Raw genomic sequence first — 13,049 nt, forward strand, 5'->3', positions numbered from 1 at the left:
CTTATGTCCTTATAAAGTGTTTCTACCACTCCAATGTACCTGGAATGGCAGAGTTCCTCGAGGAGGCATTGATGGATCTTTCTTGAGTGACTCCCTTTAAAGCAGGAGCCATGGATCGTTAATGGGCCTCGAAGAAGGTGAACTTGGCGTTGATGATCCTCGATGAAAAGTTTGATGGCATCTAGGCAGCAGCTTCGGTCCTGGCGGTGCTAGTCGACGAGTCTAAGACGTCCTGCAAGGAAGAGGCGTGCGGGGCACCTCGATGTCGATAGTTCAGGACCGCAAAGAGTATATGAAGAACTTTGGCCGAGCAAGGGCGTCAATGCGGTCTTCTGGTGGCGGGAAACCCACCGTCAGATACTCCTTGACGCATCGGCGGCCTCGACTCTCTCCGGCGGGACAAAGAGGTCGGCGGTGCGGTTGAGAGATTCCTTTGATTTGAATGTCTTAATCAAAGGAGCGTTGCAGCTCCCGCCGTCGATGACACAGCGTCAAGCGGTCCCCGCTTCTGGGCAACACAGCTTTGATGGGCCTCCAGCGGTTATAGGAAACCTGCAAACCCTGGTTGACGACGGTGGACGGAATGTCGGGTGCTTCTCTTCGGTCTCCTCTGCGGTCCCTGACTCCTGTCTGCAGCCTTTCGAGGGTCTGAGTTCCAGGGAGCTTCGGCGAAGGTTAGCGGTGCTCGATGGTCCCTCGGAGCTCGGGAAGAGGGCGCCTAACCAGGTCCTCGCTCGGATCAGTCCTCGAACTCAACAGCTTTCGGATCAGGTTGAAGCAAATGCAGCAGCAAATCTTCCAGCTTGGCTTCAAGGATAAGCTTCAAGTATCAACTTCAGCTTCTGAACGAATTCTAGCAGTGAGAGGCCCTCAGATATACTGTTGATCACCCCTTCATTCTGCTATGTCACACTCAGGCAACCAATCACTCAGAAGGGCATTCAGCAGCCAATCAGGCATACAGTGCCTTCAGGCCATTCTCCTCCCTCTCAGACACTCACAACAAGGAATGTGTATTGGAACAAGTACCTAGCCATTCAACACTACACACTGCATTCATACCAGTTTCGGGCAGGGTTGTCTCAGTCATTGTGTTTCATACCAGAAACCAGACATCCACAACAAGAAGTGCATATTGGTCACACACTCCATTCACCCAGGGCCCACCCACAGGGGGTACCTACAACATACAGTGACTGGGAAGGCTCCAGCCAGTCTGGCCTGGACTTCACTACAATACCATATATGGAACTTCCACCCAACATCCAGTCAGGGTGAAGGGACAGAGTCAGGGCTTCCCAGGTCTTTGGGAAAACAAGGTAACAGGCAATAGAAAGCAAGAGGCCACAGGGACCATCTTGTTTCAAATTAGGAATCACTTATTCCAATGGCAGGGCCTGGGTATCCCCAAAATGGAGGATACTCCGACCACCTGTCAAATTCAGCATGGAGCTGCCACCAGCCCATATGCTCTGTGGCCCACACACAGTTGCCCAAAAACCGACACTAGGGGCACAGGGTTGTACCCACACCCATAGTTGCCATAAGGGTATCCCATGGGTCTGTACACCAAACCAAAAATAGGAAGTGCTGCACTGCCAGGAGTTCCACATGGACTCCTGGGCAGAAAACAATATGAAAAAGGACTACAGGACAAGGACAGGGAGGCCCTGTCACTCCAATGCATTTCCAGCATCACACAAGCCTAAACCGCTTGTGCCCCGCTTTGAATTCTTTTCTACAAAGACTTCAAAAACATTGTGCAAGACTTTTACCTACCTGCCAAATGCCAACAGCGGTATATGAATGTCCACAGTGCCCTAGTTACTAAAGTCACCTGAGAGTGTAGCAAGTGTCTGTGTAACATCCCAAAAGGGTACTTACTGATTGAGAAATATTAAGAATGTATTTGTGTGTTACTATTATATTGCTCCCTTCTGAAGAAGGCTTACTCTAACTGACTGTTGAATAAATTAATAATTGTTGAATCAAGAAACCTTGTGTTTAAGAGTTTATTTGAATACTGTGAATCTCTGTGCAGCTCCCATTGACACCTCTTGAGATCAGCCTGGCTGCTCAATCATGCTACCAACCGGTGTAGTACAGACTTGTACCAAAGGTTGGGTTCTTATTGTCAGGAGGTCAGGGTTGTTGTACAATCTTGCCTAACAGGGCTGTGAAAGCCTTGTTAACCTTAGGTTGGCCTTTCCAAGTCCTACCACAGGTAGTGACTTTAAAAAAAAACCTCTGATCACATGCAAACATGTGAATCCATGTTTAAAAACAAGTATACACTGCATAACCATTATTTGAAGAGTTTATGGCACAGCTCCCACTATATGCGTCTCATTAGTTGCCAGCATTAATTCATTCTGTTATCGTAGGGAACAACTAGGTATTAGACTCCCATTACGCCTGGCACCTCACCTTTCGGCCAGCACGGATGCATGTTTTGGGTTCTTCTGGAAGGGATTCATTCCCAGCCTGCAAACAATGGCAAAATATCACACATTAATTCCAGATTAAAAAGCAAAATGAGCAAATATGATTTGCATAAGGCAGCAGTATTGGAGAAAGACTTTTTCATAAATATGTATATTGAGACAAGAATGCAAATGTTAACTTCTCTGCTGACAAATGGGGCATTCCATTGAAAAACCCACAAGCCCTTTTCTATGGGGACCACCACAATTTATTAATAAACTCATTCCATTCCTTAATGGTAGTGGCCCTAAAGCAACCTACGCATGCAAGACAAAAAAAATAAAAAAAATAAAAAGAAACAAAGCAGGAAAAAACGACTGTTTTAAAAAGCTATGAACTGAGCCTTCCGCACCAGAGAACTACATGTAGGGGACACTCTACTTTATCTTTAAGCAGCGAGTCGCTGTAATGTGCACGGTTGGGGCCTATGCTGTAAAACAAGCACACGAAAACACACTAAAACAACAATTGAAGCAGGGTGGCTGAGACATTTCCCTTGGTATTTGCACCCTGCATGTATCAATCTCTCAGTTTCGCACCTGCCACTAACTCACACACCCTTTTTATTTCCACAACAATGCACCAGGAGGTTAACAAAATGGAGGCAGGGCTTTATATATGGGACTACTTTACATTACATTTGTACCATGCAATAGAAGATTAGCACTACAAGAACAATGTCTAAGAGTGACGTGTTCAAATATGGGATCGGTGCGTAGCATAGATTACCATTTATTCCCAAGAAACATTAATTTAACACAAACCCAGGACCCAAATTTGGGTCAGTTGAAGTGCCCTTCATTCGATGGAAACTTTGCTTTAACAAATTGAAATTATTGGACCATTGGACTATTGAAGAACAGTGCTGGGGCAATAACCAGACCTAATAAATCTACAGGGACTATGGTGAACTCACAGTGGTTTAATCGGCGCACTTCTCTTCCCCGCCATCATCTTCATCAGCTCAAAACGATGAGTGTAAAGCTGTGTGTGGGTCGCACTCTCGTCTTGGCTGTATATCTGACCTGTACGCAGTGGGCGACTATTTTTGTTCTATGGAAAAAATAAGTATAAAATGTCTTCACTTCATGTTTACGTTGATGGGTTAGTAGTAGCACAGTGAGGGAATATTAATAGTCAAAAAGTACATTGAATTGACAAGCTATACATTAAATGACAAATTAAAAAGTAAACAATCCAAAGACTAACGCAAAATAATATATATTGTTAACTTTCAGATGTACTGGCAGACTAAACGTGTAGCATCAGGACAAGAATGAAATTAATGGCACCTTTACAGTCGGCAGAACTCCACACCACTTCCTAAAGTTATGCACCAATATGTTCACATGCCACAGGTAGGGAGATATTGGGTATGTAATATTGAAACATGAGCTTCAAATCAGAATTGCCTCATGACAATGAACAAATGGTTTTCTATAGATGCTGAGTGAATAAGTGGTCGGAACTTAATATACACTCGGTATATTCAAGACTAGAGACCCCACTGTTAGGAAAGATGTTCTTTTGGCTGCTTCTCTCCCATATACTTCAATGGGACACTTGTTTTCCAATGTCTGCACCGGACCTGACTTTTAGGAGGAAAGTGAACCGTCAGACTTAATTTCGCTACTTTTGGTCACATTTTATGGGGAGACTGATGCCTCCCAAAGATTATTATTGGGAGAATGAAGATGGATTTCTAAAATCAACCCTGGTGGCAGACTTTAGGAGACCACCCCAGTTATAGTGTACAAGGAACTCCGAAAGGTTTGCCAAAACCTAATCAAAGTACATGGATGGTGGGCAGTTCAGGCTTATTCTCAGGAGAGAATAAGTGGGGTCAAGAGCCCTCAATGAGTCCACACAATAATTCAATTTAGACAGTGTTAGGGAGAATTCTCAGAAATGTGCTAATTCCCCTTCTACCTTAGAGATCCCTCAGCACTTTTGCTGGATTTAAGGACTTAATTTCTAACCTGGAGAGAGCGAGATCCTTTTTCCCCACTCTCTCATGTATTTTTCTGTGATTTGAACTGTTACTTTTTGGTTATGGAGTCTGACACTCCATAGGCACCCCCCACCCGAGAGAGAAAGAAAGAGAAAGAGAAAGAAAGAGAGAGAAAGATCTCGGTAGGGAAGAGGGTGGGGAGGACAGATGGACATCTCTAGAAGGTTTGGGTACCACACTCTCCTGGCCCAATCCGGAGCAATGAGGATCATGTGGGATCCAAACCTCCTTATTACACGAGGAATGACGGGGACCGGAGAAAACACGTATAGAAGCGGGAATGACCAATCCACAACGAATGTGTCCCCCAAGGCTCCTCTCTGAGGAAATTCCCTTGAGCAGAATCTCTCGCACTTCCGGTTGGCACTGGTCGTGAACAGATCCATTTGTGGGTTCCCCCAAAGGGCGAAGATCTCCAGAAGGACTTCCGGAGCCAACTCCCACTCGTGAGAGTTCATGCTCTGCCTGCTCAGAGCGTCCACCGCCGCATTCTCTTATCCGACCATATGAAATGCTGAGAGTGAAATTCCTTGCTGGATTGGCCAGATCCAGAGCTGCATTGCCTCTCTGTACAACAGGAGTGACCCCCCCGCTCCCCTTCCATGGCCACTGTGTTGTTCGTCCTGATCAGGACACTTTTCGCCGCACAAATGGCAGAAATGTCTTCGGTTATAGGTCAAAGTATCGAATCAAAAGGATCGAATGACAAAAGGGTCGAATCAAAAGGACCGAAAACAAAACGGTTCGAAAAAAATATATATATATATTTTTTTGGACATTTTTTTTGGGGGGGTTCCCCCACCAACCCACGTTTTTGTGGTAAAAAACACTTTTACCTAAACGAAACCCCCCAAAAAAGATATAAAGAAATAATTCAAACCTTTTGTTTTCGATCCTATTGACTCTCACCTTTTGCATTCAATCCTTTTGCATTCGACCCTTTAACCGGACACCATGCCTTCAGGGCCAACCTGATGGCTCTCAGCTCCAACAGGTTGATGTGGAGTTTGGACTCCAATGGAGAACAACGAACGCTGGCGGTCAGATAGTCGGCATGAGCTCCCCATCCTGTGAGGGAAGCGTCCGTCACCACCATCACTTCCGGCCAAGGTTGCCAAAATGGCTCCCCCTTCATTAGATTCCCTTCGCTGATTCCCACCACAGAAGATCCTACGAGACAGAGTGGAACCTGAGCGGGATACGACATCTTGCCTGAGAATTGGGACCACTGCACCTCGAGGACCCATTGCAAGGATCTCATCCGCAGTCTGGCCTCTGGCACCAGAAAAATGCAGGATGCCATGAGGCTGAGCAACCTTAAGAATACGAAAGCTGGAAGACACTGGCCATGTTGAAATTTGTCCACCATCTGTACAATGTGACGAGCCCTCACCTTGGGACACGAACACTTCCCCCAAGGACGTGTCCAACACAGCCCCTATGTACTGGAGCGGTTGAGGTGGTGTCAGGCGCAACTTCATGAAATTGAGGTAGAAACCCAGCTTATGGAGGGGGCGGTAGTTGAGCCAGATGATCCAGAGCTTTCTCGGGAGAAGGTGCTCAGATCAGCCAGTCGTCCAGGTAGGGGTAGACGTGAATCCTCCCCCGCCTGAGATATGTTGCTGCCACCACCACCATTACCTTGGTGAAGACCCTCGGGCTGAGGTCAATCCGAATGGCAGGACCCGAAACTTAAAGTGCAAGCTGACAACCGCAAACCTAGGGTACTTTCTGTGCTTTGGATGAATCGGCACATGAAAGTCCTTCCGGAGGAACTTGTTCAACCAACGCAAGTCCAAGATGGGTCTCAGTCCCCCGTATTTCTTTGGAATCAAAAAATATGGATAATACCATCCCTTGTTCCTCTCCGTTACAGACACTAGTTCTATGGCGCCTTTCTCCAGCAGGGTTAAGATTTCCTGCACAAGGAGCGGATCCGGAAGCTTCAAAGAGACACTCCCCAGTGGATTGTCGTGAGGCCGCTTTAGGAAAAGCAGGCAATCGCCGTGGGCTATTGTCTCTAGAACCCACACATCGGAAGTAATAGCTCGCCATTCTTCGAGATGCTAAAACAGTCTGCCGGCGAACAATGGCACATGGCCTCATAGTTGTTTTGGAGCAGCTGTAGCAGCGCGTTAAGGCAAAGAGGCTGCTGCTTGAGCAGCTTTGGCTGCTCCATTTCCCCTACCTCCACTGGTACTTCTTTGTTGACCGCTTTGATTGCCGGCTCCTCTCGTACTACCAAAAGAGGAGTAGTAACGAAAGGAACCACTCTTCCACTGTTGTCCCCTAGGACGAAAAGGCAGAGGTTGACGCACTGCTGCAAAGATTTAGCAGCAGCTTTGGAGGTCTGCAACCTCAAGTCTCTCGTCAGCCTTGCTGCCAAACAAATGAGAGCCATCAAAGGGCATGTTCAGAAGACGGGCCTGTACATCTAGAGCAAAACCAGACTTCGACAACCACGCAAACCTGCGTATAACGGTGCTCGCAGCCATGGACTTGCTAACACTGTTGGCCGTGTCCAACCCAGACTGAAGGGATTCACACATGGCATCCTTGCCATCCTGCATGAGCGCAAGGAATTCCCCCTCAGGAATATGCTCAGCCACTAGAGAGACGCAATACAAAAGTGTGAGAAAATCTTGCCAAGGCATAAGTGGAGTTGGCCAACTTCAGCGCCATACTCCTCAAAAAACACCTTGCGTGCCCAACCAGCAAAGCGCTTGTCGTCCCTATCAGGAGGGATGGTAGGGTACGTTGCCTGAACCACCAAACTCTCGGGAGTGGGGTGAGTGGATAGGTAGCTGGGGTCGCTACTGGAAATGCACTATTTTTTAGTTAACGACTTGTTAATCGCCGGATGAGACTCCGGGGTCTGCCAAGCAGCCGCCACCCTTTTTTGCAAAGTCAAATGAAAAAGTAACACTGGGTCAGTGGACGGACCTTAATCCAAAATATCAGTGAAGTCATCCTGAACAAAAGCATCTGGAGGACTAGACCAACCAAGATACTCAGTAACCCTAGCCATCAGTCTCCGATAAGAGGACTCTGCATGAGCAGGCCTGCCAAACTCCACCTCCGGAGAGGAGTCCAAGCCACTGGTATCATGGAGTGATTGGCGCAACTCTTCCAACTGAATGTCCCCAGAAAAGACAGGAAACATCAGGCTCAACAGGGTCAAATTTCAAATCAGACCTCTCCTCATACTCAGATATCATCCAGAGGAAGGAAGAACTCCTTCCTAGGCACAGAAGTGGGTCTGGATTCCTTAACAGGCTTCACAGACTTGGATTTAGCCTTCCTTGGAGGATCCACAGTACTAGCGACCTCCATCAGCAAATTCCGGCCAAAAGGCGTCAAGGACGCTGATGGCTTCGGCGTCGACAACGGCACGGAGGGCTGGTGTGAAGGGTGAAGGCAAAGCTTCGGTGTCCGTATTCGACGGACACGGCGCTGGCATCGAGCCCTTACTAGATTTCTGCGGTTTTGACGGGGGCGAAGACCGAACCCTGGATCTAGTATGTCTCTTGCGATCAACCTGAACCTTGTCCTAACGTAACGTCAACGGTTCCTGATGAGTATTGCGCTGAGGACCTGGGCCCGAAGGCGCATGAGCATTGGACCGAGACCGTTCCCTGCCGGCTTCTTCCAAAGGCGCAAACGGAACTGTGCCATGGGATTGAAAAATAGTCAGCATCTGCTCACTGAAGGCCTCCCATTCCTCCAGAGTCAAGGACTTATTGGGAAAGCCACTTTCCTTGCAGCGCCATCATCCGACGAGGACGCAGAATGCGACCGGTGATGCCGCTTCCGGGAGTGCCGGGACCCACTCCAGGATCGGGACCCCGGGACTCCTTCAGATGAGGAGACACCCCTTGAATAGTCGGTGGATGTCCCTTTCGCAGATTTTCGGGACTTACTGGGTTTAGTACCACAACCTACCTGTAAATTTCCCCTTACGCTCACGCAAGGCCTTAGCAGTCAGCGACCGGCATTTCGAACAGTCGTCGGTGTCATGACACTCGCCCAGACACCAAACACAAATGCGGTGCACGTCCATAATCAACATCTTAGTGTCACGCTGTGCGTACCTGTGTTTCCAGAAGACTTGCGCGCCGGAGTCGCCAGGTCGTTTGATTAACAGACTGGAAGAAGAAGAAAGGGCAACGCAAAGAACCAACCCCAGTCCCGTCCTGATTACACAGGATTGAAAAAGGGACCAGTTTTTGACACCACGGATGGACTCTTCCCTGTTTTTTACGTGAAGCCAGAACAGTGCAAGCACTGGCAGGGGAGGTCCGAAGATGTTGATCTGAAGGTTTGAGTGCAACGCTTTCCAAAGTAGCTGAAGATACTGGTAGTGATGGGTAGAGAAGCTGTTGTGCTGCTTGATGTTGAAACAGAGAAGGTGTTCCAAAGGCAGCCAGAATCTACACCTTCTAGGCACTGGCACCCAAGCAAAAGAGCAGACAAGAAGGCGGACCAAGCAGAGAGAGCAGGGAAAGAGAGGGAACCAGGCAAGGAAGGAGGAACGGAGGAGTGGAGCCAACCCAGACCAGACCGGGAACCGAACAAGGGGAGCAGGACCAAGGAACTAGGGAGTCAGGACCAAAATACCAGCAAAGGCCAGGAGGAGCAAGGAACTAGGCAAAGCAAGGAGCGAATGGAAGGTCAGGACCGAACCGTGCTGAGATGCGGTGAATGCTCAAACCAGGAAGCATATATCGGGACTCGGCATGAAAGCGAGGCTTGACCCGCAATCCAGATCGGCGCATGCGCGAAAGCGGAGCTGCCGTGGAAACGAGGCTTGAACTACAAGCTCGTTCCCCGACGCACCCGCGTGCTAACGCCTGCGCACTGACTCACCCAATGCAAGTGTGCACCCCATGAATGGGAGAACCCGGGATGACACCCTTCCTCCAAATCTGGAACCGGGGGTACAGCCGCCAGGCATGCCTCCGCCCCAGAGGACACCCGTGTCTCGGAACCCCAGTAGGTGTCCTAACACTTAGACTTACTGTCCTGACAAGTCTTAAAACCAGACCGCGGAGTCGGAGGGGGTAGATTAAGGCATATTCACAATGAATACACGGCCCGTGCCGAGTTCTCGAAGAAAACACGTTCGCAGAAAAAAACTGAACCCAGGCTACGGGCGCCGTGCGTTCTATTTATTACATCCGGCGACGTCGCCCTAGACGAAGGCCTTCGAGGGACATCAACCAAACGCCATTGACGCAGGACGGCCTCTGCCGAAAAATGTCCAAAGTATCACAGCTGTGGACATTACATGTCAAAGATGTGGAATACGTTGGAGGACACAATCCATTCGAATCACGCCTCCTTCCCTGGTGAGAAGATCTGCGACCGCCGGAAGCTTGACTGGAGGGGATGGTGACATGTCTGGCAGGTCCGGGAATCATCTGCCTCGGCCACGCCGGTGCGACGAGGATCATCCTGCACCAGGATGTCTTAGTTGAAGAAGCAAAGTCAATAGAGGGAACGCATACAGAAACAGGCCGTCCCAGGGGAAAGAGAATGCGTCCCCCATGCTCCCCGGCTGGGGAAACCTGCTGATGAACCTCCGGCACTTGGTGTTCGTAGCCATCGCAAATAGATTTGTCTGGGGATTGCCCCATCTGCGGAACAGATGATCCACTTGGTCCTGCCGAAGTTCCCACTCGTGGCAAGAGCGAAGCTCCCTGCTGAGAGAGTCGGCGACAGTGTTCTTCACGCCTGCCAGATGAAACGGGATGAGGAACTTCCCCTGGGCTACAGCCCAGTGCCAAAGGTCATCTGCCTCTTAGGAGAGTGCCTGAGATCTGGTTCCCCCCTGCTTCCTGATGTAGAACATTGTGGTGGTGTTGTCCATGAAGACCCATACCACCTTGCTCTTGAAGGATGGAAGGAAGGACTTGAGGGCCCAAAACACTGCCTGCAGCTCCAACACAATGTGCAACGTCTTCTCCTCCGGTAGCCACAGGTCTCTTGCATGAAGACTTCCGGTGTGCGCTCCCCATCCTTCCAGGGAGGCGTCTGTCGTGACCGTCTCCTGATGAGGTGGGGTCTGAAATCCATGCCTGCGGCCAGATGTGCATGAACACCCCTCCACTGTATCGGTCGACAAACTCTCGTCGAGTGTGATCTTGTCCTCAAAGCTTCCCGATACTTGTATCCAACGGGCGTCGAGGAACTCTTGCAGTGGACGCATCCGAAGCCTGCACAGCCGAATGAGGTATATGCATGACGACATGCCGAGCAGGAACTTGATGGAGCTCACTCTTGCGATCTTCAGGGCCAAAAACCCTTGTATCTTGCCCAAAACGGCCACTATCCTCTCACCCGACGGAAACGCCAGACACAACACTGTTGAGTCGGGTATCCAGAAACCGTGCGTCGTGCGATGGAATCAAGCAGGACTTTGTATAGTTCAGCGAGAACCCCAGATCTGTCGGGAGCTGGATCGTCTTCGTCGTGTGTTCGAAGGCAACGTCCTTTGAGCTTGCCCGGATAAGCCAGTCGTCCAGGTAAGGGTAGACATGGATCCCTCGTAGACGCAGCTGCGCCGCCACCGGCGCCAGGCACTTAGTGAAAACCCTTGCCGCCGACTTCAATCCGAAGGGAAGGCCTTGAACTGGTAATGTTGCCCTTAGCCCATGAAGCGTAGGAACTTGCAGTGGCCCTTGTGTATTCGGATGAGAAAACAGGCCTCTTCCAAGCTGTCCTAGCACATGCTGAAGAGTCACCATCTGAAACTTTTGAGACTTGATGTACTTGTTCAGACGGCGGAAGTCCAGGATGGGCCTCCAACCGCTGGTCTTCTTTTTGACGAGGAAGTAACGAGAGTACACTCTGGAGTCTCTTTGGGACGAGCTCTATCGCACCCTTTCTTAGCATGGCCAGCACCTCCAGCAGAAAGATGTGGTTTTCCTGCCGGGCCACTGGTGGTATACGGGGACACTTCCGTTGGAACTCCAGGGTGTATCCGTGGGCGAGAGCGTTCAGCACCCAACAGTCAGCGGATATGGTCTTCCACACGCCAACAAAGTTCGCCAGCCGGCCTTCCACCATGGTGCTCGGGTGGGAGCCCGACGCCATGGCCAGTTCAATCCTGTTTGGATGTCGAAGCGCTGCCTTGAGGGCCTTGGCGATTACTACATCCTCTTGCAGATTTGGCATGGCCCCTATAGGTATCCTGGGACAACAAACGCAAGGGTTGACGGTAGGACGAAGCACCCGCCCATCCCCAAATCCTTTGGAAGAACCCTGTGATTTTCCTCCAGCGGTCCTAAAGGACAGCTGCCGTTGCTGAAGCGTGCCCAAGGCACGAGCCGTCTCCATGTCCGACTTGAGCGTGAGGAGACTCGTCCACAGACTTCACAAACAAATTGCCTCCGTCAAAGGGGATGTCCCATGTCCAACACCTTTGACTGAACATCCTGGTGGAAATTAGTGGCCCTGAGCCAGCCCCGCCGACGAAGGCAAACGCTGTTGCCCATTTGGCGAAACCCTGTGTTGGCGATATCCGTGGCCACCATAATGGCGTGGTCCGATGCCACCTCTCCTTCCTGTAGGATCTCCAAAGCTTCCGCCCTCCATTAATCGGAAGGAAGTCCAGGAGGGGAGCGATCTTGAACCAAAGTTCCCTGTCGTAACTCGCCACAATGGTGAGAGCGTTTGCAGCCTCGATGGTCATCGCTGCCGACATGAAAACCTCGCCCCATGGTGTCCCGACTTCTTCCCCTCACTGTCCGGAGGGAGGCCGGAGGGAGGTCGGGGGGGCGGTGGGAGGGGGCGGCCGTTGACAAGGAGGCACCCAAAGATTTCTTCTTGGCCGCTGCCGAAACCACAGAGTCCGGAGACAGCTGGGATCTTAAGCACTTCGCCGCAGAATCCGGCACCCTGTATTTCTTCTCATAACGGTCCCTCTTTGCAGGGGCCGAGGAAGGATTCTTCAAGAGGGACAACCCCTCGTCTCAAATGTCATCCAAGAGCAGGATCGAAAGTACCGTCTTCCTCTTTGCCTCGAGGCGCTGGTAAAGGAACCCCTCTTTCTTCTTCTCCTCAGGGACAAGCTGAAACAGCTCAGCGGCCCTCATGATCACGGCATGGAATGAGCCTCTCTCGTCGGGCGGTGCAGATCTGGCCGGCGGAGATGGGAGGTCCCCCAAACCGCTGTCGTCACCGTGTCCGGATCCGTATCATCCCTTGGGGGGTGGGGGACTAAGGGTGGAAAGGAGGAAGAACTCTCCTCTTCTTGGATGGTGGTACCTCCGATAGTCCCGCGCCGCGTCCGGATCTCCGAGCATAAGGTATGCAGAGCCGTGAGAATGTCCACCAAGATATCTCCAGGTGGTTTTTGAGGTGGCTGCTGAGCTAGCGGAGACAAGGGCATTTGCAGTTTAGGATGGTCCTCCAAGCCCTAAATGTCCTATTGCTCCTAGACGGTCTCTTCATCGTCACCTTTGTCGTCGCCCTCAACAGGATCTTTGGCCTGCTCTCGACACAGTTTCTCATGGAGGGACCAGAGGTTGGTAAGCTCCTCCTCAGAGGAGAT

General features: G+C 50.4%; 1 protein-coding gene across 6 annotated transcripts in view; it reads right to left on the reverse strand.

Moving 5' to 3' along the window:
• EP400 (E1A binding protein p400) overlaps positions 1-13,049 on the reverse strand; it is a 1,542,855-nt gene that overhangs the window by 303,047 nt on the left and 1,226,759 nt on the right. For all 6 annotated transcript variants that reach the window (XM_069620067.1, XM_069620064.1, XM_069620063.1 and 3 more), the window contains 2 exons: positions 3,401-3,537; positions 2,428-2,484 (listed from right to left, as the gene is read on the reverse strand). In XM_069620067.1, coding sequence (XP_069476168.1) covers positions 2,428-2,484; positions 3,401-3,537 — 194 coding nt within the window. The remainder of the gene's footprint in view (positions 1-2,427; positions 2,485-3,400; positions 3,538-13,049) is intronic.

The sequence above is a fragment of the Ambystoma mexicanum genome, chromosome 10, assembly GCF_040938575.1.
Source record: "Ambystoma mexicanum isolate Mex_15411 chromosome 10, UKY_AmexF1_1, whole genome shotgun sequence".
Classification (NCBI taxonomy): Eukaryota; Metazoa; Chordata; class Amphibia; order Caudata; family Ambystomatidae; genus Ambystoma; species Ambystoma mexicanum.